General features: G+C 37.2%; 1 protein-coding gene across 1 annotated transcript in view; it reads left to right on the top strand.

Annotated features, from left to right (window-relative positions):
* INPP4B (inositol polyphosphate-4-phosphatase type II B) overlaps positions 1-12,255 on the top strand; it is a 516,678-nt gene that overhangs the window by 461,460 nt on the left and 42,963 nt on the right. The window contains exon 26 of the mRNA XM_045019298.1: positions 1,780-1,934. Coding sequence (XP_044875233.1) covers positions 1,780-1,934 — 155 coding nt within the window. The remainder of the gene's footprint in view (positions 1-1,779; positions 1,935-12,255) is intronic.

The raw sequence follows: 12,255 nt of genomic DNA, 5'->3' as shown, positions 1-12,255 counted from the left end.
CCTGTTCTATTTCAAATCCCTTCCCCTTCTACACCTGTTCTGTCAAATCCTGGCCTCTTTGCAGTTTCGTATTTTAATTTAAAAAGCTTAATCAGAATCTCTTTAATGATCCTACAGAAAAATTTTAAACAAAAACTGACACAGCCCAGGGCACCGATGCAAAATTGATAACGGAAGGGTCAGGAATACACATGCTTAAAAGCGCAGCCTGGTCAGTGTCACGTTCAGTAGCAGCACCCCTGATTGTTGAGCCACATTCAATTTCTAATTTTACTTCAAAAAATAAACCTGAAAGTATTAGATGGTGCTTCTGTGACCTCCAAGTCAGTCTGTGCTGCCCTTCACAAAATATATTTGTATGCTAATTGTATCCTCTCAGGTCTTTCATCTATATTCAGCTACTTTGACCAGGGATCCTTTTCCTTGTCTGACACGTAACCGGTTGTAAAAAGTGGCACACAACTAATAGTACTATACACATTACGGTTAATAGCAATCAAACAGAAAACAAGACTTAAAAATGAAATATACAACAAAAAAGGAATCCTAAGACACTCCAAATTGGTTTTATGAGGCTTTTAATACACACTTCAAATGGCTGAAGGCACGAGGCCAGAGGATTGTTGCATTAAATGTGCTGGAGTTATGTACTTATTATTGTAGCCTTCAATATTTCAAAAATGCTCCGTAATCTCAAACACTGACCAGCTGCAATCACTTGCCAGCCACAGTGTCTGAGGGCACACATTGCCCTGCTAAAATCCATTACATAGCTGCCTCATTTTTCCCAAGATGGCAGATATTTATAGACCTGCTGTGCTAATGAAGGGCTTTAAGATCTGGTTTTTAAGATGATGAAATTGGCTAAAATAGAGGCTGCAACCTCGCCTGTACTGTTTACACAGACATATCTAATAAATATGGATTCCATGGTCCCTCCTCAGGGCCCCATTGCCACTATCTGTACCAGTCTGCGAAGGTCTGGCACAAGCACCCTCTCCACAACATACACGGGTTATAAAAACTCCTCTGTGGCCTTGTCTGCATTGGGAAAATACATCATTAGACATTGTGTTCATTAACACGTTTTAACTAGCATGTGAAACATGTTGTCTACACTAAGAAGAAAATCAACAGTCATGTTGATAAAAGTGCATTAGTGAGTCATTGTTAACCTTAGGAATGGACCCTAGGATTAATCATGACCAGCTAACACATTTTTAAATATGACTTGTCCCTGCCTACACAAAGAACAAAAGCATATGTAACATTGTGTTAGTTAAAACATGTTTGTTAATACATTTTCTAACATGATACATCTTTCTGGACAAGTCCTGTGGGTCAGTTCTAAGAGCCTCCTCAGTGCAACCCCACCGTGGAGGTTAAATGGTGCAGAGGACCTTGTGTATGTCCTTCAGACCAGAATGAATTTCCTTCTTAGAAATGAAGCTTATCTGAAATACTTCTAATGTTAATTTGGTGTTTGGAAGTATAGGTGAACATTAATTACAGTAGTACATGTGACATTAAAAGAAAATAGTTTTCTTTATTTGCTCCTTTTCCAGTTTGTCTGATGATCATTGACTAAACTTCTTAGGATCACATGGCAGAAGCATAATGATTGAATTCCATTTGAGTTGAGTTAGTTTTAACTGAAAAAAAAAAGTTAAGCCTCAGTGTAAATTCTCTATAACTATAAAATATGTGAGTTCATTTTATGCTATCCTTTACAGTGGATAGGATGCACAACAAGAATAATTTCATTTGTCTGTTTTATAGATTTGCCGCAAGCTAAATGGAATCCGTTTCACCTGTTGCAAAAGTGCCAAAGACAGGACGTCCATGTCGGTGACACTAGAACAGTGCTCAATCTTGAGAGATGAACATCAACTGCATAAGGACTTCTTTATCCGGGCACTGGATTGTATGAGAAGGTATATATCTGGTTTTAGTTTTCTGGTTTGTTTTTCTGCTACTTGTGTTGCAAAAACATGCATGTACTATATCGCCTTAGTACTGGCCAGTAGTGAATGTGTTACAGGCCAAAACTTGCTTTATTGATAAATAAGGACTGCAGGATTTGGATCTAGTTAATTAGCAGTTCATTTTTAATGCTTTTTCATAGGCTTTCATAAGACACACAATTTTAGCAACATGTCTGTACCCTATAAAAAGAAAATTTTATTTACTCTCTTAACTTTCAAGCAGTTACATTCTTATTAAAACATTTAAATAAAATGGAGCTAGACAAATATTACTAAATCAGAATTAAACATTTGTTATAGTTGGTAATTCTCATTAGCTCATGTTATCCAAGATAAAAAGGATGACAAAGCAAGTTTGGACTGGTGTTGGTTATATTTAATTAAATCATCATTTAAAAAAAACACAAAAACTTTACATTGCATTGTTAAGTATAGCTATGCAACCATTAAGAGAGAAGTAATTAAGAATGTGTAATTAGGAGATGTGATAGGGTTTTGAATATCTACATGTTAATCATAGGAAAGAATTTCAAGTAGATAAGTTTAGATTCTAAAGTGAATATGACCCTTACATTGTGTTATCTGTTAGTCCTAGAAGAACTAATATTTCATAGGTAATTATTTTTATGGATACTGAATAGTATGCAAAGGATTTGTAAAATACAAACATTTTGCATCTAACCTGTGTATCAAATATTTAACAAAAATCCCTGCAAGACCATAAATTTCAAGGCAGCCTCCTAAGAGGTAATAAATTGTATGTCCTCAACTCCACTGCCATATATGATTAGAATTTCTTTCCTAATTTGTTTAAATTGGGTTTGTACAACTCATACCTAAGTTAAATGTTGTTTTAAAGTTTTAGTAGAGTAATGATCCAAACAGATATATTTCATATCCTGATGCTAGAAGTTGTGTTTATGGATTAATTTCAGAAGCAGTTAAATCTAAAGTGATCACACTTAGGAGTGCTTTTGCAATATATCCTTCAGCAGGGACACATGTTATTTAAAAAGAAATAAGTTAGTTGCTAGAAAGAATGATTCAGCAAAGCACTGTGAGGATTCAGAAGTATAGCCCACTTGCAAGTTGCTCATTTACTGTGATGATGTACTAAAGTACCATTTCATATATATCATTAGCTCCCCTAAATCCTTTGACCACTGTAGTGTTTCAGCTGGTGGGTGACACTTGCATGCACTATCTTTCATACCTTCATGTTTTACCACTAATGAGCAATTCCTGAGTTTTCTACATTAAACGCTCTTTCTGTTGGCATCTCAACTGTTCTGTTTTTCTTTGGTAAGCTATCAATAAATGTGAGTGTTTGAAAGCTACTATAAATGGCTGGACATAAGGATCTCAACTATATAAAATAAATTCTTATGAAGATTAAGACTCAAAGAGGGAATGGAAAAATTCAGCCATTAGAAACTCTCTAAATAGGACCTTGTATATTGTACAAACTAACTTGTTTGTACAGAAGTACTGTAGGTTTTTGCAGACTAAACACTCCTTATACTGGGACTGGTAGTGTCTAATGTCAAAATGAAATGAGCAATGCATCAATAAGGATTTGCAGATGGTACTAAAATTGGAGTTAGATAACAGCAGAAAATTCAAATAGACCTGGAGAACATTTAGAGTACTGGGCAATTAATAAAAATATAATATTAATATAGTAAGATGCAAAGTTAAAATGTAGGCCCCAATTCAGGAAAACATCTCTATTCAGGAAGGGCACTTAAACACCTGCTGAACTTTAAATGCATGCTTAAAGTTCATTTTCTTAAGTGCTTCCTTGGATCTGGATGTTAGAGAAGAACACTACTAATCAATAATAAAAAATGGAAGCATGCTGAACAAATGGCATAGCAATGCAGAAGACTATTTAGGATGGTAGTGTAATGCACTGGCTTAGTGTGTGTGTGATCATGTGTCTCCTTAGTGACTGGCACCAGTGACTATAACAGCCTGCTGCTTATTGATAGCTAATGGAGTTATTCCTTTAGCTCAGGTGATAGGTTGTGCAGTTGCATCCTTGTGCTTCTAGTGCTGAATGTTCTAGGTTTGATCATCTCAGATGATCATGGTGTCATGCATCCACCATAGTTTCTTACAACATGAAATATTAATTTGCAGTATGAAATATAATAAAAAGGCAAATATTATTGCACACTGTTATATAAAAGAATTGCATGTAAAACCAAGAGCTAATAATCCCTCTCCATTCAGTGGAACCAGCTGAGTTTTATTGGGTTTACACTGGTGTAAATGAGAACTGAATATGTCCCACTATTAATAAAACCTCATTTTGAAATGCTGAGGGGAATTTTGCTTTCATTTATAATGATGTAAATATAGAAAGGAGAGCAAACCCACAGTGTTCCCCATGGAGGAATCTAATGGCCTTCTAACAAAAGCTTACTTATTCATTTGAGGGGACTTGGCAGCTATGCTTTTGAGGTTTGTCTAAATAAGGTTAATGGGCTTGACACTAGTGTGACACTAATGTATTTATCCTTTCTATGTGATTAGTACTGTAAGATGTTGTAAAAGGTTATGCTGTGCATTTCTGAATGCTTTATTGTCTAGATGCAGAAGCTTTTAAAATGGTTTCTGCATCTGAAGATAACATTTTATTTTATGAGTAAAGAGAGACACATCAGTGCATTTCTTAATTTATACAGTTTAGACAATTTTACTCTGATGAATCCTCAGTAGATCACTTTGTTAAGCGCCATGTCAGTCTGGCATTTTTGCAATGATTGCCATGAGATACTTGTAAAGTCTTTGAAAAGAAACAGTAGACAAGAAGAAACAGATTTTGACATAAAAAAACTAATAGGCTGGATTGAACTTTGAAAGGCTACTTTTAAGAGTTAACAGTAGGAGATATATAATGGTGTGAAAGCATTTGATTTGTAAAAGTAAATTGAGATTTGGGAGCAGCCTTTATCAGAAGGTGCTAAAATCACAAGAAAACTTGGTGGCTTTAATGCCACCTTCTCGCGTGCCTATACTGGCATAGCTCCGATTGCTATTATAGAGAGGAGGGACATGTTCATGGCCCCATTCTGGCTTTGCTCCTTTGCAAAGTTTTATGGTAATGCTAGACTCCATTAATGCTTGTGCCCACTCCATCTCCTTGCAGGGCTAAGCACAATCTGGCATCCATCAAGGGCTACCTCTCACATTTAAATTATAGTTTAGTTTTTTGTTTACGCTATGCAACATTATTCTGCAAATTCTGCAAATAGCTTTTATACTATGAAAAATAAGAGACTTGAACTGATACACCAGATGTTTATCGCTTGTAAAACCTAGTGCTTTAAAGACTGGTTTACTAACTCTCCTTTCAATTTAGGAAAGATGGTTCAAATTGACTACAGGAATTCAGCAAAGAGTCCTGTGGCACCTTATAGACTAACAGACGTTTTGGAGCATGAGCTTTCGTGGGTGAATACCCACTTGGTCGGATGCATGTAGTGGACATTTCCAGGGACAGGTATATATATATGCAAGCAAGAAGCAGGCTAGAGATAACAAGGTTAGTTCAATCAGGGAGGATGAGGCCCTCTTCTAGCAGCTGAGGTGTGAAAACCAAGGGAGGAGAAACTGGTTTTATAGTTGGCAAGCCATTCACAGTCTTTGTTTAATCCTGAGCTGATGGTGTCAAATTTGCAGATGAACTGAAGCTCAGCAGTTTCTCTTTGAAGTCTGGACATTCTTAAGGTGGCCATCCTGCAGCAAAAAAAACTTCAGGACCAACTACAAAACCAGTTTCTCCTCCCTTGGTTTTCACACCTCAGCTGCTAGAAGAGGGCCTCATCCTCCCTGATTGAACTAACCTTGTTATCTCTAGCCTGCTTCTTGCTTGCATATATATACCTGCCCCTGGAAATTTCCATTACATGCATCCAACGAACTGGGTATTCACCCACGAAAGCTCATGCTCCAAAACGTCTGTTAGTCTATAAGGTGCCACAGGACTCTCTGCTGCTTTTACAGATCCAGACTAACACGGCTATCCCTCTGATACAGGAATTCAGACTTTTGTGCTATGAATACCCAGTGCAGCATTTTTTTGTCTTGGTGTATCTCAAGCCAGTAAATTGTTGCAATTGAAATGAAAATCCAAATAGGAGTGTCTGTATATTTAATAAATACTATTGTATATGTGATATTCTATCCTTGATTTGTGCATGTGATTCCTATTGATCTTAGTGAAAGTAGCGTATATATTGTGGGGCAAATACAACAAGTATATTCTTCCCTGTGCATCAAGTGGTCTGATTTCACATATTACTGAAATCACACTTCTGATTTCTCAATTACCTTTTTTCAAATGATGTGATCTGGTTTTCTTATCTCCCATTCTCCAGTGGGTGGAGGTCTCCTGCCATCTTGAATTCTCTCCTTGTGGTATAGAGTTAAAGGGACAAACAGATTTAACATAATTAATTGCAGGTACCTCTCTGTGATTCTTTTCATTTTCCTTGGGTGGAGCTGGACCCTGGAAAGCAGCAGAAGTTGGAAGCAGTTTTTTAGAACTGCATTTTCTTTCTGGCCTATTAAAAGTTGCTTTTCAATGAGTTGGTCCATATCCATTTTGAAAGTCTTGAATAGTAAATAACCAGAGAATCCTTTACTTTCAGAATTTCTTCAGTAAAGCTTAGAAATAAAATATAAATGTGACAAATCCACTCACTTCAGTAAAGCCTCAGGGCTGTCAACCCCATCATCATCCTTAACAGGCAGCAGTACCTGTCAGATGTTTGAGCCAGTGAACACATTTGATTCAATGAAGGATTTGTTGTTTTCACTTGGCACCCCAACTGAAAATATTTCAGATAAATTGTCTATCTTCAAAAAGCTGATTGAAACACACAGTGAATGGTCTCAGCAACAAGGTATGGCTGTTTTACGGCCCAGTACTGCAGCAAATGGCTCTTTTCAGAGAGCTCTTGAAGAGCATCATTGCACAGAGATCATTGACAAAATAAATTCATTAAAATGTTTAAGTTCTGGGATAAGACTCCTTACTTATGTTTTGTAGAGGAAAAGACAGTTGCAATATCTCTTTCCTATCACCTAGATACAGGGATGGGTTAAAGCAGAATCCATAGGTCCAGACTGAGAGGGACCCTGGACCTAAAAAGGTAGCCCATGACCAGACAGCATTGTGATTGCCACGTAGACGCAGAAGCAGTTTTGTTGTCTTGGTGCAACTATTAACAGGAGAGAGGTACTGATCACAGAATGAAAAATCAGTGGTAGTTTGTGTAGAAGTGATTATGACTTGATCACATCTATAATGTGAAAACAAATTAAGTCCAGATCAGTTATACATACTTGGTGCTTTAAAGGGGCCAGTTTCACAAAGCAGAAAACAATTGAGCCAGAAAAGCTGGGAGGAAGAATTTACTAGAAAAGTGTGAAAGATAATTGGGAATTGTTTATCAAAACTGTACTCAATTTCCAAAAAGTCACAATCCCACGCTTGTGGAAGAAGGCTGAATTGATTAGAAAACTGACCTGGTTTAGAGGGGAAGTGAAGGCAGCTATAAAATTATATATATTTCCCTTTAGCATCCCATTACTTTCCTTTACTATCAACTTTCTCTTTTTTCTGTTCTATATAGAACATTTTAAAAATCAGAAGCTAGGAATTGTAGAAAATTGTTAAAGAAAGCAAAGGGACACAAAGAGAAATCTATGGCCAGCAGAGCTAATAAGGAGTTTGAGTATATTAGGAAAAAAAAGAATCCTAACATTGGTATTAGTCCATCACTAGATGAATGGTAAAATTATCAATAATAAGTAAGAAGAAGCAAAAGTATTCAATGAATATTTCTGTTCTGAATGGGGGCAGGGGAAAGAACAGATGTTGTAGTCATATCATATGATGGTCATATTATCCATTTCACTAGTATATCAGAAGGATGTTAAATAGGAGTTAATAAAGTTAGACGTTTTTAATCAGTAGGTCCATATTACTTGCACCCAAGTTTTAAAAGAGCTGGCTAAAGAGCTTCCTGGAGCACTACTGTTGATTTCCTATAAGTCTTGGAACACTTACAGGGGAAGTTCCAGGAGACTGGAGGAAAGCTAATATTGTATGAATATATAAAAAGGGTAAACAGGATGACCTGGGTAATTATAGGCCTGTCAGTCTGACGTCAATCCCAGGGAAGATAATGGAGCAGCTGATATGGAACTTTATTAATAAAGAACCGAAGGAGGATAATATAATTAATGCCAATCAACATGGATCTATGAAAAATAGATCCTGTCAAACTAACTTGATATCTAGTTTTGATGAGATTAGTAGTTTGGTTGTTAAAGGTAATAATGTTGATGTCATATACTTCAACTTCTGTAAGAGATTTGATTTCATACAACATGACATTTTGATTAAAAAACTAAAAGGATATAAATTAACCTTGTATGCATTAAATGGATTAAAAGCTGCATGATGCTTCTCGCAATGTAATTGTCAGATACGTTCTAGGTATTTTTTGGCGAAGTTCTATGGGCTGTTTGTGAGGAGGGCCAGCTAGATGGCCACAATGGCCCTTCTGGGCTTGGAATTTGTCACCTAGGACTGGAACTATGCAGCTGCTCCTTGGCCCTACCACCATCTCACATTTTTGGACCTTCCTGTTCTCACCTTGTTGGCAGCTGTTGCACTGTGCAATTGATGGCTGACTGCACAAAGAGGAAGCAGTTGTACTCTGGTATTCCTCTCTCTGCCCAGACCAGTGAAGCCTCCCACTCACTTTTATTAAGAGTCCTAGTTCAAGGCTTATAAATGTATACTAAACCTACTGGAATAGCCTGTAATCTATACAGGCCATGGGTATTTTCTAGAATCATAACGTTTTTGAGAGTGGGAATGTTAGGAGGAGAGAGAAGTGAACATTAGGCACATTCTTGTGCTGAAAGGGACCTCAGTACTGAGCAACAGCAAGGACCATTTTTGTGTATTAATTGTGGTAGACATCTACTTTATTTTTTAACAAGAAGTTGTTATTTCTGTAGCAGCAACTATGTGCATGGTGCCTTTCAGACAAGAGGAAAACCAAAGTATGAGATAGGGGAATAGGATGTAATGAAGAGCAGTGTGATTGACCAGTGTAGCATACATCTTGTTAGCTTTCGTTACTTTTATTTGGATTTTTTAAATGTCTTTGTTTATACTCAGTATAGAGGACTAAGATTTTATAGATCTTTTGGAAAGAGTTCATCTAAAGGAATGGCTTGAATAAGTAAATGGTTGATACGTAGTGAACCAGTTCAGGAAGGGGGTTTCCAGCACAGGTAACAGTATGCTAGAAGATATGAAGGACAATAGTGATTTTTTAAAATCTAGATCTAGTTGTATGATTTCTAAGGCAAAAATCTGTTTTCCCCCACATGAGGGGAAAAAAAGAAGTCAGGGGGAAAATGTGGAACAAATAGTATGTGATGGTATAATTAAAGACCATATCATAAGAATGACCATATGGGTCAGACCAATGGTCCACCTAGCCCAGTATCTTGTCTTCCAGCAATGAACAGAATAGGGCAGTTCTTAAGTGATCCTTCCCCTGTCATCCAGGCCCAGCTTCTGGCAGTCCTTCAGAGCATAGGGTTGCATACCCGAATAGCCATTGACGGACGTATGCTCCATTAATTTATCAAATTATTTTTTTTAATCCAGTTATACTTTTGGTCTTCACAACATTCCCTGGCAATGAGTTCTACAGGCTGACTGTGAGTTGTGTGAAGTAGTACTTCCTTATCTTTGTTTTAAACTTGCTGCCTCTTAATTCCTTTGGGTGACCCCTGGTTCTTGTGTTATGTGAAGAGGTAAATAACACTTCCTTATACACTTTTTCCACACCGTTCATGATTTTATAGACCTCTATCATATCCCCCCTTATTAGTCTCTTTTCTAAGCTGAACAGTCCTTTTTAATCTCTCCTCATATGGAAGTTGTTCCATACCCCTAATCATTTTTGTTTCCCTTCTCTGTTCTTTTCCCAATTCTAACATGTCTTTTTTGAGATGGGGCAACCATAATTGCATGCAGTATTCAAGGGGTGGGCGTACCTTAGTGGCAGTAAGATATTTTCTGTCATATTTTCTATCACTTTCCTAGTGATTCCTAACATTCTGATAGCTTTTTTTGACTGCTGCTCCACATTGAGCAGGTGTTTTCAGAGAACTATTCACAGTGACTGCAAGATATCTTTCCTGAGTGGTAACAGCTACTTTAAACCCCCCATCATTTTGTATGTATAATTGGGATTATGTTTTCCAGTGTGCAGTACTTTACATTTATCAGCTTTGCCATCTCACTGTTTACCCCTTTTTCCAGATCATTTATGAATATGTTGAACAGTTTCAGTACAGATCCTGTGGGCACCCCACTATTTACCTCTCTCCATTTTGAAAACTGATAATGTATTCCTACCCTCAGATCCATATTAATGCCATCAGGTCCTGTGTGGGGTAGACACCCCATCACACTTCACTACAAAATCATATTTGGTCACTGTCATCTGCATTCTTTTAGGTTAACTGTGGCCATCTAGCTAAAGGGGATTCTTGCCACTTGACTAGGCAGGCTACATGATATGCTCCCCTAAAGGAGAGCCGTGCTGTTGCCAGTCAAAGTTCCACTGACATGTGTAATTTTTGTCTGCTGTGATTTTTTTACTCTCCCGCAGAGATACTGACATGATAAATGTTGTTTCATCTAGCACATTAATATCCAGCAACTTTCTGGTAGATATTAGTGCTGCTATATTTTGATCCAAATGAGAGAACAGGGAATTGAACTACAGTTTCCCCCTCAGTGAATTTCTAAAATACTCAGTGCATACTATGGGTAAGGTACATAATTAATTGCTTGCAAGGTGAACACTATGATCATCCAGTTTCCATTGTGGATGCCTGCCAAATGAATTTGCCTTCTCATGCTGTACTGTGCATGAGTTCAGGATCTGAAACGATTCATCACTTGTGGTAAAGTTCATTTAAATAGAGAATACTGATTAATTGGAAAGATGTTGGAAAGTGCTTACTGTATTTGCACTTTTTAAAAGCCCTTCTAATATAAATGTTCTTTAGCACACTTAGTTGTACATACACTATAGGCAGTAATCACTTCAGAGTTAGCCAGCACATTACCCCTCTCCTACAGTCTTTACTTTAGCTTCCAGTAGTATCTAGTGTTGACTTTAAGATCCTGTTCATCACTACTGCGACACTTCATTGACTGCCTCATTCATATTTTGTAGCTCAGCTTCTTAGAATCATTAGAAAGGAGTGGATTCTAGTTCCATCATTTATTCAGCATTTCTTTGATAGAGCACTCGCACTCAAAATTCTTATATCTTATTCTTAAGCGTACAGTAGCATTGATTTATTCTTTATTTTATGTTTACTTTTATTAAGCACTGTGAGGTAGTGTTTCTGAGGCGCACTGCATAGCATGCTTATTCTATTGTATAAGGTCCTGATCTAAAGCTAAATGTATATAGCAAAGCAAATGTGTAGAGGTAAAGCAAACTAAAACTCTGAGCAACAGCGACACTGTCCATCATGAAATTCAGATAGAAAGCAAGAAACAAAACAGGGCTGAAATCTGCAGGCGCAGATTTACTGTTACTGGAAATATTTGTAATAGTCATTGCCCAGTTTAAAATGTCATGATTTCATTCTCTGCATGAAATTATCTACCTTCAAATACTATATTATTTTCAATATTATTTTTGCATGGGCAGGAATGCCTAGTAAATGTCTTCCTGTAGTTCTGGACACTTGCAAATTGTTGACAAATAGGAGGGAATTCAGAAACAGCAACTAACATGAAGAAGCATCTGGGAGGCTTGACTTGTGGAAGAAGATTACGTGATGTTGCAGTGTCTTGATAAATTAAACAGTAAATAACTCACCAGGACCAGATGGGATTAACTCGAGTTCTGAAGAAACTCAGATATGATATTGCAGAACTAACAGCTGTGGTATGTAACCAGTCATTTAAATCAGCTGCTGTACCAGATTATGGAGGATAGCTAATGTGATGCCAATTTTTAAAAAAGGCTCCAGAGGTGATGCTGGCAATTACAAGCTGGTAAACCTAACTTCAGTACCAGGCAAATTGGTTGAAACTGTAGAAATAACAGAATTCTCAGACACACAGATGAACGCGATTTGTTGGGGAAGAGTCAACACAGCTTTTCTAAAGGGAAGTCACGCCTCACCAATCTATTAGAAT

The sequence above is a fragment of the Mauremys mutica genome, chromosome 5 (assembly GCF_020497125.1).
Source record: "Mauremys mutica isolate MM-2020 ecotype Southern chromosome 5, ASM2049712v1, whole genome shotgun sequence".
NCBI lineage: Eukaryota > Metazoa > Chordata > Testudines > Geoemydidae > Mauremys > Mauremys mutica.
The sequence above is the reverse complement of the archived record's forward strand: the minus strand, read 5'-3'. Positions and strand labels throughout refer to the sequence as shown.